The 20,169-nt window shown below is 39.6% G+C and overlaps 1 protein-coding gene across 5 annotated transcripts in view; it reads right to left on the bottom strand.

The window, feature by feature from the left end:
* Nucleotides 1-20,169, bottom strand: part of MTA1-like (metastasis associated 1-like) — a 101,721-nt gene that overhangs the window by 36,346 nt on the left and 45,206 nt on the right. The window contains exon 1 of one of the 5 annotated variants that reach the window (XM_083137654.1): nt 7,444-7,480. The exons of the other annotated variants lie outside the window; for them this stretch is intronic. Coding sequence (XP_082993780.1) covers nt 7,444-7,465 — 22 coding nt within the window. The 5' untranslated portion in view covers nt 7,466-7,480. Of the gene's footprint in view, nt 1-7,443; nt 7,481-20,169 lie in introns of those variants that run through there. 5 annotated transcript variants of the gene reach the window in all.

Genomic DNA, 20,169 nt, shown 5'->3' on the forward strand with positions numbered 1-20,169 from the left:
AACGTTAAAATACCCGTACCAGAAAGTATGGAACTTGTTCCTTATCTGAATGCCGGTTCCGTTACGGTACGTACCTCTCCTTAGAATCATACCGGTACAAATTCATGATGGGTATATCTGAACTTTAGGATCGGGTACAATTGTAACAAAACCTATTTTCAGCAAATCAAATGGGTATTGAATGGATCAGAAAATATATGTCACGTAACTCTTCATTTTAAAACTTTCATTGTTGAATTCTTGAAAAATCGATAAGAACTAATATTAATTGAGGTTGTAGGCAATAAAATATAAATTGTATATATATAAATAAATATGGAATCGTGAGATTTGTTATTAATAATGTTACTTTTATATAACCAATACACGTAATATTGGGTGCAAGGTGAACATATTTAAAAAAAATATTTTCAAGCAAGATATTGAAAGTTCGACATGATGATAGTTTATGTAATTAGAATATTACCAACTAATAATACATGTGGAAAAAAGGGAAAGTTAATGTACGCCATATTGAGTAATGTTACCATCTAAGTTACAGATGTGAAATTCGGGTTGACCTGGCATTGCCAATCAAAATTATTTTGGTAAAACTGGAAATTAGACGCCATATTGAAAAAAGTCACTTAAGATAGAGAAGTGAAATTCGGTTTGGTGGTAGATCTTGCTAATTAGTGCATGTTAAATCAACATAATTGTTGAAAACCGGAAGTTGATGGACGCCATATTGAAAAATGTTACTTCTTAAGATATAGAAGTGAAATTCGGTTTGACGGTAGCTTATGTGAATTAAAGCATGGAAAATTGACATGATTGTGGAAAACCGGAAGTTCATGGACGCCATATTGAAAAACGTTACTTCTTAAGATAGAGAAGAGAAATTCGATTTGGTGGTAGATCTTGCTAATTAGTGCATGTTAAATCAACATGATTGTGGAAAACCGGAAGTTGATGGACGCCATATTGAAATATGTTACTTCTTAAGAAAGAGACGTGAAATTCGGTTTGACGGTAGCATATGCTAATTCGTGTATGGCAAATCAACATGATTGTGGAAAACCGGAAGTTGGTGGACGTCATATTGAAAAATGTTACTTCTTATGATAGAGAAGAGAAATTTGGCTTGAGAGTAGCTTATGGGAATTAGAGCATGGCAAATCAACGTGATTCCGGAAAACCTGAAGTCGATGGACGCCATATTGAAAAATGTTACTTCTTAAGATAGAGAAGTGAAATTCGGCTTGAAGGTAGCTTATGGGAATTAGAGCATGGCAAATCAACGTGATTCCGGAAAACCTGAAGTCGATGGACGCCATATTGAAAAATGTTACTTCTTAAGATAGAGAAGTGAAATTCGGTTTGACGGTAGCTTATGTGAATTAGAGCATGGCAAATTGACATGATTGTGGACAACCGGAAGTTCATGGACGCCATATTGAAAAACGTTACTTCTTAAGATAGAGAAGTGAAATTCGATTTGGTGGTAGATCTTGCTAATTAGTGCATGTTAAATCAACATGATTGTGGAAAACCGGAAGTCGATAGACGCCATATTGAAAAATGTTACTTCTTAAGATAGAGAAGTGAAATTCGGCTTGAAGGTAGCTTATGGGAATTAGAGCATGGCAAATCAACATGATTGTGGACAACCGGAAGTTGATCGACGCCATATTGAAAAATGTTACTTCTTAAGATAGAGAAGTGAAATTCGGCTTGAGGGTAGCTTATGGCAATTAGAGCATGGCAAATCAACGTGATTCCGGAAAACCGGAAGTTGGTGGACGCCATATTGAAAAATGTTACTTCTTAAGATAGAGAAGTGAAATTCGGCTTGAAGGTAGCTTATGGGAATTAGAGCATGGCAAATCAACATGATTGTGGAAAACCGGAAGTTGATGGACGCCATATTGAAAAATGTTACTTCTCAAGATAGAGAAGTGAAATTCGGCTTGAGGGTAGCTTATGGCAATTAGAGCATGGCAAATCAACGTGATTCCGGAACACCGGAAGTTGGTGGACGCCATATTGAAAAATGTTACTTCTTAAGATAGAGAAGTGAAATTCGTCTTGAAGGTAGCTTATGGGAATTAGAGCATAGCAAATCAACGTGATTCCGGAAAACCGGAAGTTGGTGGACGCCATATTGAAAAATGTTACTTCTTAAGATAGAGAAGTAAAATTCGGCTTGAAGGTAGCTTATGGGAATTAGAGCATGGCAAATCAACATGATTGCGGAAAACCGGAAGTTGGTGGACGCCATATTGAAAAATGTTACTTCTTAAGATAGACAAGTGAAATTCGGCTTGAAGGTAGCTTATGGCAATTAGAGCATGGAAAATCAACATGATTGTGGAAAACCGGAAGTTGATGGACGCCATATTGAAAAATGTTACTTCTTAAGATAGTGAAGTCAAATTTGGTTTGATGGTAGCTTATGGGAATTAGAGCATGACAAATGAACATGATTCTGGAAAACCTGAGTTTGATGGAATTCATATTTAATTTTTAATAAATAAAAACTGAATCGACACTCAAATGTATTTCTTTTTCAACATGGCGTCTATCAACTTCCAGTTTTACAGACAGCATATGCATTGTCCATGTTCGAATTAGTAAGCGCAATAATCTAATCGAATTTCACTTCTTCATCTTAATAAATTGCATTTTTCATTATGCCGTCCATCGACTTTCGGTTTTATAATATCCTATAAATTGACCATGTTCTAATTAACATAAGCAATCACCAAAGGAAAGAGGAATATTAAAGTAAATTTTTCCGTTAACGTCCGGTTTTCCCTAATCATGTTGATTTCCAATGCAGTAATATCCATAATATCATAAAACCGAATTTCACTCCTCTATCTTAAGAATTAACGTATTTCAATATGGCGTCCACCAACTTCCGGTTTTCCGCAATCATGTTGATTTGCCATGCTCTAATTCCCATAAGCTACCTTCAAGCCGAATTTCACTTCTCTATCTTAAGAAGAAACATTTTTCAATATGGAGTCCATCAACTTCCGGTTTTCCGCAATCATGTTGATTTGCCATGCTCTAATTCCCATAAGCTACCTTCAAGCCGAATTTCACTTCTCTATCTTAAGAAGTAACATTTTTCAATATGGCGTCCACCAACTTCCGGTTTTCCGGAATCACGTTGATTTGCCATGTTCTAATTCCCATAAGCTACTCTCAAGCCAAATTTCACTTCTCTATCTTAAGAAGTAACATTTTTCAATATGGCGTCTATCAACTTCCGGTTTTCCACAATCATGTTGATTTGCCATGCTCTAATTGCCATAAACTACCTTCAAGCCGAATTTCACTTGTCTATCTTAAGAAGTAACATTTTTCAATATGGCGTCCACCAACTTCCGGTTTTCCGGAATCACGTTGATTTGCCATGCTCTAATTGCCATAAGCTACCCTCAAGCCGAATTTCACTTCTCTATCTTAAGAAGTAACATTTTTCAATATGGCGTCCATCAACTTCCGGTTTTCCACAATCATGTTGATTTGCCATGCTCTAATTCCCATAAGCTACCTTCAAGCCGAATTTCACTTCTCTATCTTAAGAAGTAACATTTTTCAATATGGCGTCCACCAACTTCCGGTTTTCCGGAATCACGTTGATTTGCCATGCTCTAATTCCCATAAGCTACCTTCAAGCCGAATTTCACTTCTCTATCTTAAGAAGTAACATTTTTCAATATGGCGTCCACCAACTTCCGGTTTTCCGGAATCACGTTGATTTGCCATGCTCTAATTCACATAAGCTACCTTCAAGCCGAATTTCACTTCTCTATCTTAAGAAGTAACATTTTTCAATATGGCGTCCATCGACTTCCGGTTTTCCACAATCATGTTGATTTAGCCGTGCTCTAATTAGCATAATCTACCTTCAAACTCAATTTCACTTCTCTACTTATTTTAAAAGTAATGGGGCCTACTGCACATGCCTCCTAGTAACAGGTTGCCTGAATGACGAATATCGACCTTCTGCGCAGGTCGTTGTAATTAGTATAATATACATGAGCTTGTTGAAACTAATTGTTTCTATTGTTAATAGTTTGCCAGAGTGACGGTCTTCAAAATTTTTGCATAGCTTATGCCATTATTAACAAATTAATGAAAGATAAACTAGATAGCTTTTATACATATTTTTCGGATAAATAAAATCCAGAAAGATCACGAATTACTTTTTTCTAAAGTTATTATAATTAGTTTTAAACAAAGAAGTGTATATTTATCGGTATTCCATTTGCTGCTGTGGAATGTTGATTGACAGTAAACTGTTATGATACGTACTGTAAGTTCCTGTTACAAATGTTACCCGCTTCATCCATTTCTATCCAGTACCGGTATTTTAATAACAAGCGCTGGTCATTGTGCTTCAGTACCGGTTACCAACTTGTGGTTCCATTTCGTACCCGGTAGCCACCGTTCAGGTACAGTATGTACGGGTACGATCGTACCCGTTCCATCCGAGACCCGTTCCACTCAGTACCTGAAGCGAATGGGTCGTTGAGTAACGGTACGCCTAATTTACCCAGGTTGTAGGTAGGTCCAATCTGTCCGGTACTGTGTGGAACGCCAATGCCATTGTAACGCATATCGATAGTTCCGTTCGTAACTTGACAGCGTTACAAGTTGGGTTACGTTACAGGTCCCTGTTTTAAACACCTGAAATCAGTTTCTAAATGCTTACCTCTTAGTGAGCTATTTTTTAGAAAAGTTGCAGTGGATCACCATAGTTTTTTTCAAGTTCTCCATTGTAAATCTGTGACGATTATCTCTAAAAAGCATCTTATATTGCGAGAAAGATCGCTCCACGTCACAAGAAACAATTCTTGCATACTTGAAGCACGAATGCCACTAACGCTGAAGTTTCCCAAAGCTTCCTCTACTTCAGCTTCCAAAACACGTGCATTTGGTACAAAGTTTGAAAACCTTGGTTTTTCCCAAAAATGTCTGTACATTTAGACATTAGCACTTCTGCGTTAGATCCAGTGGGGGTAATTTTTTCCCCCAATAGGATCGTAGGCGAGGCGTCAGAAGTCTGCCAGCGAGCGTGTTCAAAGACAAAACAAACCTGACACACTCGATATGAAAGAGGTGCGGAGAATAAACCTCTTTTTCTTCGAGGATTTCGAAGTAGCTGAAGTGAATGAGCGATTTTATGTATTTAAAATGAAAATTCGCAAAATATGTATTTACATACGGAAAACTGGAAAATATGTGCTTTTATGTAAAATAAAATTTGCTGTGTTGACATATAAGGCTATGATCAGAATTTTGACAAAAACGAGCGTCTCTATCTTATTGCAGAAAAAAACATTTATTTACCTAAGTTCAGTCCCCTAGTCATGACTACAAAACAGGTTGCTCACGGTCCAGGAAGCCATAAATTCACTGCAGGACCGGAACCGTCCTTCTCGCACAATTTAATTTCGGTCCAAGTTGCATATTGTTTCATGGAAAAAAAGGTTCCTAGACCGTATTTAAATTCAGACTGAAAAAAGGTTTCTGGACCGAATTTAAATTCAGCCGGGAAAAAGGTTTCTGGGCTGTATTTAAATTGAACGGGGAAAAAATTCTCGACAATATTTAAATTCATTCGTAAAAAAAAGTTCCTGGACAGAATTGAAATACTTTACAAAAAAAAAAAAAGTTTCTTTACTGTCTAGAACCAATTTACACTAGTTGATTTTCTCTCTCGGGCGGGAATTGAATTTATTTACAATTCCTGGATTGTTAAAGACCGAGGAATTCATACATTCTAATGGGTTCCGTAACAGGACTGGGGACCTTTTTTCTCTCACAATTTCAACTCTAAGTTGCGTACTTTTCATTTCAATACGGAACTTGGACCCCGCATTTAAATTCAGCCGGAAAAAAGGTTCCCGGACAGAATTTAAATACTTTACAGATAAAAAGGTTCTTCACAGCCCAGAACCCTACGCTTGCTGATTTTCTCTCCTGGACCGGAATTGAATTTATTTAAAATTCCTGGACGTTTAAGAACCCTGCTACAAAATGCAAAGTCCCGGTGACCACAAAAAATATACTCCACTGTTGTACATATAAGTTGACATCTTAAGAAAAAAAAAACTGGCGTGCGGTAAGCAATAATATGTACATGGAAATTTTCAATGTAATTTCTTTATATATTTCGGATATTTTGATAGAGAGAAGTTGCACTGCAAATGGAAGTAAGCAAATATATTTCATGAAAGTAAAGTTGGACACACGTGTGCAAGGAATCGGCGCCAACACACAAACTTTCAATGCATTATCTGCGATTCGAACCCAGTGGCCCCCCTGGCTTCCTCCGAAGACAATATTAAATTACATGACGACGCAAAAAAAAAAAAACCTCTTGCTTCAGCCATAACCAATACACGAATGTGTTCTTCCTCCCGGTCTTGCTATCATCACCCATACGCACCGACATGTTCTGATAATTACCATGTTGCGTGCAGAAGACTACTTTATGCTAACTGGAAACCTTGAAGCTTCGACAGATATTTTTTGTGACTAAATGTGCCTTCCTATGTCAAAATGGATGCATGGACAATATCAGAAATGGGGGGGATTAAAGGGGGGGGGAACGAGACGAGGCTGCAAGAAAAGCACATTAAAAACTCGTTCATACGAATTTGATGCGACCGCGAATGATTCAGATTAAATAAAATTTCAGATACTCGGGGAACGTACTGTACGAAACATGCCCTGTACATTAAAATATATATACAGTGAATATGACACAATAAACTATAATAAGGTAAAGTTATCCGTGCACTTTGCAACGTACCATGAAGGCACATTTACTCGGCCAAGTTATCCCAACCCAGAAGGCCTACCTACTACACCACCGCGGCTCTAAACTACATACCACAATAAAGTTCTGTCCTATTGCTTGTTTGGTTTGAGTTGCTGTTTTAAGTCCACTTTATGCACAGTAAGGCTAATCGGGACTGGACCTACAGTTTAAAGTGGGATCCGAACCACTTGTGCCTCCACCGGGTATCGAACCCGGGACCCCTTGATTACAAGGCAATGACGCTACCACTGCGCCATGGGGGAGGCCCTATTGCTTGTTGAAATCCGTTATTACCGTAGAGTGTAGTTACTATTTTCAAGACTTAACTACGTTATTACCCTTTATCAATACTTATACATACGGTTCGATACCAGGTGGAGGACATTTCAGTGGTTTTGAGTTCCGCCTGAAATTCGTTCCGATTGCTCAGTTTGTGCACAATAGCCCCGTCTAGTTGGCTGCATTTTTTGACACTCTGTGCAGTGCAGGTGTATCCAGTGTCAGGGTGGTGCAAGGAACTGACGTTCAACTAACTAGACGGAAAGCGGTGTTCAAGTTCAGAAGTTTCAACAAATGCCTGTCTGCTGCTTTAAACGGTAATTTGATTAGTTAGTACTCACCACGTGACCATACACCAAACATACACCGACCCAGAACCTAGTGCAGACACCAAATACACTACTTGACTCGAAATCAACGAACTATGCCCCGCGACAGGTTAAGTTTGCAGCAACATTTCACACATGTAGACCCAAACGTGCGCGCAGAATATAGTTCCGCTGCAATGCTGTCGATTTTCTCGCTGCCTGTGACATGAACAGCTCGACGGTTGAAGCAAGATTGGCACGGGAGATGCTGAGCGCCGTTCTCGCGTGGATTAATACATAAAACTTGCTGCAAACTTAACCTGTCGCGGGGCTTAGATGACTCGGTGTTGCACCGTGCAATCAATTAGACGCTTCGGTGCAATGAGAGTCAAAGCGAGTCAAAAAGTGCAGCCAACTAGACGGGGCTAATGTGTACTTAAAGCTTTTCGATTAATAATGGATTTACGTGTAAGGATTGGGGGGATACATACACACACTGACATTTTGCACGGATATCTCATGATGCTACACAATAATAAGTAATATTAAAATAATATACAATCGTACAAATGAATCACTGAATTAATCTTCACTTCGTCACAGGAACACTTTTCTCCCCTTAGAGTTCTTGTCCTACTGCTGCTCTATACAATCTTCATTCACCGCCAAGTACCGTGCGTCCATTTCGATCTGCAGCCGAGAGATCGGGAGAAGCGTGGCGGGCGGCACTGACGGAGATGCCGACATTTGCGGCCTGAAATGCCCGCTTATTTTTATGGACATATGCAGACATTTATATAAATATTGCAAAACGAGCACTAACCTGTGTTATAAGAGTATGGTTTTAATTTTAGTAGCTTAGTGACTGTATGTGCCGATGATTTTGACACGCCCACCTCTTGTGAAACACGGCGTAGAGGTTTGTTTGGAGAACGTTCTAACGCTGCACCAATATCATCGAGTTTTGCTTCGGTTAGAATCCGTCGTTTTTGCTTAGGTGTTTTAAAATTTAACGATACAGTTTCTCGTAATTTAAGGACAAGATATCTAACCGTATCTCTGTGTGGAGTTGAAACGCATGGGAATTTCTGTACAAATTACCTACACACGTCTCTACACGAGTTTGTTTTCACGTAGGTACGTGTCATACATAAAAAATCTTTGTTCTAACGTGAATCTTGCGGCTGGCATTCCAATCGTCTCACTGACACGTCACACATACACACTACAATAACACAAACAAGTAACTGCAAGTAACCAAGAATAACACTCTTGCGCACAGTACGAAATTAACACGCTCTTGGTTTACATTGCTCGCCACTATATTTACAACTCTGTCTTCATCTAGTCGCGAAGGAACAAAAAACTCGAGCTCGGATATTTCGGATTGCGAGGAAGCTCACGAAAACCATTCACTTTTATCGGTTTCGTCTGCAGTGTAATCCTGATACAGTGTTGCACATTCGAAACCTCCAAACGATTCCCATCGCCACAAAACTCTTTCAAGGATATAAACTTAAGCAGGACGTTACTGATCAAAACCATGATTAAAATGCTTTTTTATCTGTGGCTCTTAACATCGTTTCTATAGCGTATTTATTTGTGTATATAAGAGCAGAACTTGGATGAATTACAGAAGAACTTTTGCGTGTTATAACACAGGTTACTGATCGTTTTGCAATATTTATATAAATGTCTGCATATGTCTATAAAAATAAGCGGGCATTACAGGCCGCAAATGTCGGCTTCTCCGTCAGCGCCGCCCGCCACGCTTCTCCCGATCTCTCGGCTGCAGATCGAAATGGACGCACGGTATTATTATAAAGGGACGTTCAAGTCAAACCCGAACTTTTCTGTTTTTCAGAATAACGGAAGACATTTGGACTTACAGAAAATATATTTATTTCTCGACGTAATCCCCTTCTACGGTAATTCAATTATCCAAACGTTTCACTAGTGCCTTGAATACCAGACGTGTAGAAAGATTTCTCAATACCCTGGAGCCACATGATATGACTGCTTGCTTCACCTCTTTGTCACTGAAGGAACTCCTCTAAACAGGTGAAAATCGCCTGGACTGTCTGGGGTGTGTAGCAGTGCACAGCACGTAAACGTGCTTTTTGTCTAAGCACGTTTGGACATGCACCGATAGTATCGGTGGAGTCTTCTCCTACCTCGATATCGTCCGCACCAAAACGCAACGGGGGTAAATGGGACAGCCGCACACGTAGCCCTACACGACAAATTTCCTGGAAGGACCCTTGGATGGTGGGTATGCGGCCGGAGCTCCCCTCATCACATCGACAGTCGGACCCAGTCCCCTGCGCCTCAGGTAATGAAAAAGAGGACCCGCGCCCAAGCCATAAAATTTAGCCGGAAGTTGTTTTGAAGCAGGGCAGATGCTAAACCTACCACAATATGAGTTTCGTTGACACCTAGCACTCTTGTGTTTGCATAATGGGAAAATCTAGCATAATTTGCAAACTTGCTCCTCAGGAAGGGGGAAATCCACTTTGGAGGACAATATTTTGAGAAATTAAAAGTAAAATTATATCCAGATCATATTTCCGGTCCAGGGGCATGCTTTTCCAACCACCTCTCCTCTTCATCTCTTCTTTATTCTCCCCAGTTTACCTCGCGAGGAAGAAATCAGTAGAAAGTTGTGGGGCACAAAGAAAACACACATTCCGCATTGTAATCGACGAATCATCTCAAACTTTGTCTATAGAGCGTCTTAACCTTAAAAGTCAGTATGGGATAAATGGAGCGCGGCGTTGCCAGATCAAAAACGGAGTCGCTGTTAACCGCTAATGATTGCGACAAATTTACTTCCTTAATATCGTATAGGAAATCATCAAAATCTATGTATTTGATGAATTTTGAAAATAAAAAACGATAGTTACCACAAGATTTGCATGTAAATGTTTATATTTCGACGTAACTATTTACCATTTTACATTTGCATTATATGTGTAATACACGCAACTATTGTTACTTCTTTCGTTGAATGTTGTATCCTTTACATAAACAGAATTAAATAAATGCAAAAACAAACATTAAGATACATTTTTACGGAAAATAAAGCACACTGCACTTCCTACGAACAGGGGCACCTGCCTGCAACTGGATTGTAACCTTGGTGGCGCGCAATGAATTTGATACGCGAGACAGCCCGCATAAACAAACTACGATTGCGGAATAAATAACGGTGCTGTGGAGTAACAATGCATTCTAAAAATAACTTCAAACAATGGTCAACACTTTTCTCGCTTGGTCTGCATGTGTATCGCGACAAACCGAAAAGTTTCTCGCTAACCAACTTTTTCGTGTTACGGTCTGATGATTTATACAAAATATCGAATGTATATATACAGGTATTGGACAAAATAATGGAAACACGAGTCAGAAGTGGGACATATTTTCAATGTGTCTGGTAACACTGAGCACGGCGGAAATCAACCTTCTCTTGTTTGTTGCAGGTAGTAGGGGAAAGTGGGGGAATCGTGCGCGGCGGGGAATCGTGCGCACCACGTTTCCGAAGGTACGAGATAGGGAATGAGCTTTTGATTCATGCTATAACCTAGCGGGCGTCTCAGGAAATACTACTACATGGGGCTTTTCGCGCCAGTTGTATTGTGTTGTGTGTAGCGAGAAGATGTTTGTTTTTGTGTCCATTGTTGTTATTTTGCTGTTGACGAAAATAAGGAGGTGTGTCCTAAATTTTTACTCTAGTGTTTTGAACTATGCTTGTTTCGATAGTGCATGATCATGTCTATACACGTGTCTACTTGTTACGAGATTAACTTTTTTATATTTTTTTCTTGGAAGTAAGTTTTTTTGTAAGGTTGGTGTGGGGCAATGGTGCGCTTCGGAGAAAGGGTGCGCACGATTCCCCCGTATATGTAATTGAATGCGCACAATTTCCCCAAACGACATTAAAGGTGAAACAAGTAGTAATACCCAGGTTTTAATTTTGTTCACAGATGCCACGAAATTACAACAGAAAAACTGAGAAGAACTCCTACTCTCAGGGTAATCTGAAAAACGCTCTGGACGCTATCAAAAATGAAGAAAGAAAAATAATGGAAGTTGGCAGATGGTTCAACATACCTGAGTCTACTTTACGGAAAAAAGCTTGTAGAAAATCGTGATCTGCCTACTCCAACCCGACGTTTTCTGTTGAAGTGGAAAGTGAATTGAAGGACTACGTTCTGACACTGGCAAAGTTATTCTACGGGTTAACTCCGGAATAATTAAGACGCATAGCATTTAGATATGCAGAAGATCACGAAATTGTACATTCTTTCAATAGGGAACAGGCTCTAGCAGGTAAATACTGGATGTACGGATTTTTAAAACGAAATTCCGATGTAACTCTACGACAACCCGAAGGAACAAGCTTAAATAGAATTACTGCATTCAATGCAGAAGAAACGAAGCTATTTTTCTCAAATCTTCAGAAAGTTATGGATGAATATAAATTTGAGCCAAGGCAAATCTACAACATGGATGAGACAGGCATCACGGTCGTCCCAAAGAAGTGCCCGAAGATTTACGCTGCGAAAGGTATGCTGCTACTTCAGCAGAAAAAGGGCGCACAATAACTGGTGTTTTTGCTGTCAACGCTGCTGGATCTTATATTCCTCCAATGCTGATTTATCCGCGGAAACGTACGACATCTCAATCACAAAGGAATGGTCCTATCGGGTGTTCTTACAAGTGTTCGAAAAATGGTTGGACAAACGCAGAATTGTTCACTGAGTGGCTAGTTCACTTCCAGAAATCTGCAAAACCCACAGCAAGTGACCCAGTGCTGCTTATTTTAGATAACCATGCAAGCCATATTTCAATTGAGAGTTATGAATTCTGCACGAATAACCACATTCATATGGTATCTCTGCCACCGCACACATCACACCGGTTGCAGCCGCTCGACGTAACATTTTTCAGTTCATTGAAAAATGCATTGTACAGGGAATATGATCTTTATTTAACTACAACTGGCCACGAGAGGGTGACAGAATATGATTTGGCTGAACTCCTAAATCAAGCTTTCATAAAAGTTGCAACAATGGAGAAAGCTGTTTCAGGTTTCCGCTCTACAGGAATATTTCCCTTTAATCCCGACAAGTTTCAGGATCATGATTTTGCTCCTGTTCAGGACGTTACACTTGTTATCGCTGAAGATTCTTCCTCTCCTAAAGGTTCGAACAAAGCATGTGGCATTCCGAACAGTGCAGATAAAGACTTAGTGGAAGAAAACAAAGATTCTTCCTCTCCTAAAAGTTCGAACAAAGCATGTGGCATTCCGAACAGTGCAGATAGAGACTTAGTGGAAGAAAACAAAGATTCTTCCTCTCCTAAAAGTTCGAACAAAGCATGTGGCATTCCGAACAGTGCAGATAGAGACTTAGTGGAAGAAAACAAAGATTCTTCCTCTCCTAAAAGTTCGAACAAATCATGTGACATTCCGAACAGTGCAGATGAAGACTTAGTGGAAGAAATCATCCATCCAAATCCTGATAATAATGTGCCTTCAACATCTGCTGCAGGGGCAAACTCTTTCCTTTCCTTTGTCCCAATGGGATTATGTCAAGGAAAAGGGAATGATACCAAAACTGTAAAGAATTCTCGGCGAGCAAAACAACATTCAGAAATTTTGACCAGTACGCCCATTAAACGCAAGTTAGAAGAGGCCCAAAAGAAGAAACAAGAAGGAAGTAAGAATTTGGACAAAATAACGCGACACCATAAACGTCCGTGTGGAATGAAAAGCATCAAGAAGAAGCTGATAAGGAAAAGGCAACTTTCAGAGTCGTCTGAGTCAGACACCGAGGATCAAGAAATTGTTTTTGATGACGATGAATTGGATGACGTAGACTTAGAACGGGGACAAGGAAGTGCTTTTATTGTACAAGACACTAATGAACGTTGCGGAATTTGTCGTGATTTTGGGAAAGACGATGAATTATGGTATCGATGTGTTTCTTGCTGTGAATGGAAATGGAGCCATGCAGAGTGTACTGGTGTCGATACAGCCAACAATTACGTGTGTGATTTTTGTAAACGAAAATAACATCGTCTTCCCCATTAATTTTCTTTCAATTTTAAATATTGAAACAGCAATTCAATTGCCTTCTACAATTGTAAGGCAACCGCTTTTAACACATTCAATTTATATGTTGTTAATCTGATATATAACTACATACATTTTTATTTGCTGAACTATTTATTAATGCGCACCATTGCCCTACCCTTGCGTATCATTACCCCATAGGTTGGGGAATTGTGCACAAGTGCAGGTTTGCATTACATGATGCATTACTCACGTACGCACTGTTTTCTTTCAATTTTAATTCTTTCATTCAAAAGGAGAAAGAATGAAAAAGTATTAAGCTAAATTTCATATTTCCTCAAGCAAAACCTTTCCAAATATAATAAAAATTGCTTAGGTGCGCACAATTCCCCCACTTTCCTATATGGACTGTGCACTGACAGTAGAGTGAGGCAGTGTGGTAGTGCATGTTGTTCAGGTGTAGTGAGTGACCAGTATAGCCGACCTGACGGAGTTTGGAAGAGGTCGAATTGTTGGTGCCCGTTTCACTGGAGCATCTGTGAGCAAAACAGCGAAGTTATGCGGTGTAACACGAGGCACGGTCTCGAAAGTCATGACCGCATACACAGTGAACGGTGAAACAGGGTCTGCTAAGCACAATAGTGGTTGGAAGACGAAGCTGCAGGAAAGGGACCGCCGGGTCTTGAAGCGTATTGTGACGTTGCAGAAGAAAACAATGGCCTCCAAAGTGACTACAGAACTTAATCAGCACCTAAACACCCCGTGTCATGCAAAACAGCGAGGCGGGAACTGCATCAAATGGGTATCCATGGGCGTATTGCTATTGTCAAGCCCCTAATAACTGAAACGAGTGTTCGAAGGTGACGTGCATGATGCAATGACCACAAAACTTGGACGTTGGAGGATTGGAAACATGTCATTTGGTCAGACTCGTCAATCTTTACCCTCTTCCCCACTACTGGACGCGTGTTTGTATGGCGAACAGTCTCGGCAGCCTACGATGTGAACTGTCGCCGCCCGACTGTCAAACATGGTGGCGGCTTTATTATGGTCTGGGGCATTATATTATGGTATTCGGCAGCCCCCTTGTCACATTACACAGTCGGGTCTCATAAGCAGTGTATAGAGAACTCTTGGGTAACCAGATCCACCTAATGGTGTAAACCTTATTTCCAAACCGGAATGCCATCTTCCAGGATGATAATGCCCCCATTCATACTGCTGGCACTGTTCAACAGTGGTTTCCAGAGCATGCTGATGAGGTTCAACATCTTCCCTGGCCCACCCAGTCCCCAGACCTGAATATCATCGAGCATCTGTGGGCTGTTTTGGAATCCAGGGTTCGGCGTCGATTTCCACCTCCTTCGTCTCTACCTGAGTTGGAGGCTGTGCTCCATGAAGAATGGCTTCAAATTCCACTCACCACCATTCAAGACTTGTATCGGTCTATTCCGTCCCGAATCCAAGTTGTATTGCATGCTAAAGGTGGCCCAACACCGTATTAATACATGATGTTCCGACTTCCACAGGTGTTTCCATTATTTTGTCCAATACCTGTATATAAATTGGCGAAGTTGTTCAAGCGGTTTGATATTTATGGCTTCAAGTATTTACTTGAAAAAATTAAGCGTTTTGCAAAATTGCATGATTATGAAAAATTCTGATCACATGAACTTATGACAGGTTACAAAATGCCGTCAGTAAATAGAGCATAAAAAAACTCTACAGGATAATGATTTTACTGTTTGAAATTTTTAACTTTTACATTTTGTAAATTTTGTAACATCTCGCAACGCAGCGGTGGTAGAGAAGCACAGAGCTATTGGCAAAACTCATGTATTAGAGTGAGAGGGAAGTACATAACTTAAAATTACAATAATCCGAAAAATAATTATAATAGATTACTGTTACTAATTGTCAATAATAATAATTCATTGTTATTATTATTTAGACCCTAGCACAATTTATCAGCATTTAGCATAATTTCACAGAATAAACAGCTTTTTCTTATCGGGAGGTTGGCAACGCTGGGCAGGAGCCATCAGGTTTTCGTGCGTTCCATCCCAGGTCTTGGCGAGAACCTTGTGTCGGTGCTGTCCAGCGATGCCAACCCTAGCATAATGGTGCTAAACCTAGCATAATTTAACCGTCATTGGCACCTAGCACCCTGAGTTTGCCATAACAGCCAAATCTAGCATAATCTGAAACGTCGGTAGATATTAACCTCAAAGGAAATTGCTCTGAAGATGTAAAAATAAAAGTAACTGCACATCTCAATTTCAGGAGTGGACATGTTTCCAACAAAAGAGAGTAAACCGGCCCAGTGATCCCGTCCCCCACCAACGCCTTTCATCTCTTCCGAATCTTCCTGCCATAAAATCGAAGAGGAGGGTTGGGGTGGCCCACCCTCAAAAGTTTGTCCTTTCTCAGTACCGACACAAGGGGTGCCATTTGGGGTGCCTGTATTTTCGCAAGGAATGTTTAGTATAAAGTTGGATTTACAAGTAAAGCTCATGTGCCGCCCTCCTTTGTCGGCAAATTTTGACCATCTTTGTCTTCAGCTTGTGTTCGGTTCGGTTCGGTCGGCATCTTCATACCATTTCGGAAGCCGTCTCCCACTGCGAAAAATGCCTTGTTCATGTGTATGATTTTAATTCTTCGTGCGTGCGTCTTTCAGTGTATTTTTGAGCATGTGTTTGAGTGTATCTGTGAGTGTTTTTCCTGCTTTTTTTTTGTAAAATATATTCGGAAGAATTTCGAAAAATGAGTACTAATAGCAAAAGAAGTAACTGTAAAACTCCCGAAAAGGAAAAAAACCGTGGAGATTTAAACCAGAAATGGGAGTCGTATGCTCAGAAATATAGAAAGGATTGGGAAAGAGGCAGTTTTTATTTGTTCGTTTGGTGAGTACCTTTTCTCCTTTCCTTTTTTTGGGGGAATGTTGTTAGTTTACTTATAAATGCATTGTATGAGCATTTGAAAGTTGTAAAAAACTAGCACAAAAGTGTGTGTGTGTCTAGCGGGGTGTTGTTGGAGGTGGTAATGGGTTAATATGTCCTTCCATATAACGCAAAAAAAATGCAGTAGTATATGAAATATATTTGTGAATTATATCATAGATTATACCCCCCTCCCCCAGCAGTACTTGAAAGGTAAAGACGCTTAAACTGTGTTATGTCATCTTCCCTCTCCCCATCTACTAGAAAAGATACGTGAAGAAGTTTTACAAATTTACTGAGCCACATGCCCTAGTTCGACCCTTGGTAAGGTATGGACATGTAATTATGTTTTTATTCCATCCCATAGTCCACACACCATTTCATCAGTTCTTCATCCACCCTCATTGTCTCTCCCAGAGACCCTGAGGCAAAAAAGCAACTTAAAATAAATAGATCTTAGGGTAGATACAATATAACATCTGAAAATAGTAATAAAATATATTGTCAATAATAATAATAATAATAATAATACTGCTCTAGCACAATTGGGTGGCGTTCTAGCATAATTTCACAGTTCGAACAGCACTTTTCGTAGTTGAGGGGTTGGCAACGCTGGTGCTGTCCTAAACACGCTGCCTGCAGGCGTCTGTGTTGTCGGGGAAAACTACCCCGACGGAAGAACGGTAGGTGTGCAACCGCGCTCATAAGCTACTTGCACCATTCAAATGTTACAGCGGCTGGGGCACACACCGTTCAGTGGCGTCTCCTGACCCTGAACTTCAGGCGTTGGCAAAGAAGGAATGTTAACCCCTCCCCCTCTCATTTCTGTGAACCAATATTACAAATTTTCTCCGTACCTTTTTTGGTGTAAATTTATAAATATTTAGAAAAACATTAAATTACATAAATTATTTTAAATGAAGTAAATACTTCATTTAAAGTATTAATATATTTGAAGCTAAGGAGAAAATTAATATGTTCAATACTTCGCCATACAATTAATTTTTAAAGCACGAGTTTGCAACCAGAGGGGTTGATGGAACTCCTACCTATCACCCATAAAAAAAACACCGTGGACATAAGAATGACCCGTTCATTGAAAAATCGCTAAAATGCACATTCCCGGTTTTTCCCCTTACCCTTCATTTATCTTTCCAAAAAGTGAAATTTGAAAAATCATCTGCTCATTACTTAGTTACTTGAATTCCAGTCTATTCTTCTTTCTTTAGAGAGAAATGCGCTGATCACCGCCTCAAAAAATTTGGATTTAAACCCTTCTCGCATCTTAGAAAGTAATTCTTTCTGGATGGATATAAGACTTAAATTCGTCATCCGGTTCTGAGGTTGAGTAGATCGGTAGAATGTGTGGATCCTCTTCAGTGATGAGAACGATCTCTCGACAGATGACGTCCTGGAAGGAATTGTTGCGATCAACACTGCTAAGTTATATATTTATGTAAACTCACCCACTAGATTCGTGATAATTTACAATCTCAATTGGTGTTTTCTCTGATCCTTCAGTGGAAGCATACCAAACATAAAGTTTATTTTTCTGCAGTTTGGTAAAATTAAACACACTGCCATAATTTATGTACGAGATGGTGAGGAAAGTTTTCTCTTTTATTGAAGTTGCCCCGTTTTGTGGGATTTAGTAAATTAAAATATTGCAATTTTTCAAATGATGCGAATCTAATTGTTATCTGGTTGCTGATATTATCAATGATTTCAAAGTAAAGCCTCCGGCAGTGGTCTTTGTGATTCGTTGTTCAGTCGCCTCCTTTTCATTTCAACAATCTCTTCCTCTTCTACTGCACCAGTTATAGAATTCCATAGTGTTGTTGAAATTCAGTTATTTTATTACTGCAATACAAAATATGAACATTTTTAGACTGCAATATACTGAACAATACGTCTGAAAAGGCAAGCAAGTTGGATAAAGCCTTTTAAAAAAATATATTTTCGAAGTCCTTCAAGAAGCTAGAAAATCCTCTGGAGTCATTGCAGTCAAATGATCGAAGTCTCCACTTTCACTAACATGTTCAAAAAACATAAGCAGTGCTTCTCTGTTGTCATTGACTGTCCACACTAGCCTAAAGTAAAATTTCATCTGGTAGGAGCTAATGACGGGAGCTTTCTGGACATGAAAGCCGAAAGTTCGTGTAACCTCTTTGGAGAATGAGATTTATGTGATTTAAGACCACAAAAGAACACCTTAAGCTCTTTGTTACATTCTAACGAGTGTTGCAGCACCAAGTTCATTACATGAACATAACAATGCGTATAAAAAGCTTTCGGATAATTATCCAAAACTTTACTTTAAAGGCCATTCAAATGACCACTCATTACAGAATACCCATCGTATGTCTGGGCAATTAATTTATCCCCACACTTATATTTATCCATTATTTCAGTCACGTGACTAAAAAGAGCTCCTGCAGTTTTATCGGCGCCCATGTCATGAAATGCAAGAAATCCTTCAATGACTTTTTTCTGTGAGGCCGAGAAAAAACGTAACACTGTTGACACCTGAGATTTTTTGCTAATGTCTGATGTTTCATCGACCAACCCACAAAGTCTGTGTTTTGAATTTCATTGTAGATTTCATCTCTCAGAACATCCGAAACTGAATTTATTAAATCATTTTGAATGCCTGCCGAAGTACCGCGAAAAACTGTAGAATTTAATAAATGTTATTTTAATGAGGGATCAAACTCGGCACTTGCAATAAGGAATTCCATGTAATTGCCCTTATTTAGAGATGCTGCATTTTCCTCATGGCCTCGGAATGGCAGTTCTTGCTTTGCTAACTGCATACGGCGTTAATCAACCTCTTTAAATTTCCCTGTTCTCTTTTACTTTTTCTTTGTGTAGCTCTATTTCAGCTTTTCGTTGAGTATCCAAAAGAACGTCAGTTCTAGTAGGGGTGGCAACAAAATTACTAAATTTAAAGAAACTTTATTATAAAGATGCAATTCAGACTCGCTGTGTTTTCTCACTGCAGTATTGAGATGATTCAAATCCGCTTACCCTTGATAATTCCCAACACCTTTTTTAGTCTAGAATAATAAACATGTCCAACAGTAAAATTTATTCACCACATAACACCCGCAAAAGCCAGTCTGAAATTTCATAGAGTTCTTTTCGAAAATGTCTCTCAAAACCTTTTCCAGCACAACTTTTTCCTTTAACACAAGTTAGATTCGAACATGGTCGACTATTGTCAATCACTTGTTTCTTTTCTGAATACGAACGCGAAGAAAATAAATTATTTAAATACTTTTGCACAACACTTTCACTATTCTCCATCTTAAAATAATCACATCACTTCACACCAGACGTTTAAAAAATAATGCACAACAATCACGAGCAAAACAACGCGGAACGCGGGGCGAATGAAAGCCAAATCGTTGGGAACAAATACAACGCCTTGAGAAGGTAACCATGCTGATGGGTGGCAGGGTGCGCATGCGCGGTCATGCTATGTTTTGGCAGTGGTAAGACGTTGGATTTCCTCGCAACGCCCTGCCCGTCACGGACCGATCTGCCTGCCTGACAACCACTGCGCGCTGCGCCACGTTCGAAAACTACCGGGCGCTCGTGACTGACAATTGAAGAAAAACGCTCAAAATCGTAATTTATAAAAGTACAGATACTTTCTTCTTTATTTCATTTTCCTTTGGCCGTTGACACACGACTTACACACCCAGAGAAATCGCCACTGCGTACTTTGCTTGAAGTATGCGG

This window comes from Lepisma saccharinum, chromosome 16 (genome assembly GCF_977018435.1).
Source record: "Lepisma saccharinum chromosome 16, izLepSacc3.1, whole genome shotgun sequence".
NCBI lineage: Eukaryota > Metazoa > Arthropoda > Insecta > Zygentoma > Lepismatidae > Lepisma > Lepisma saccharinum.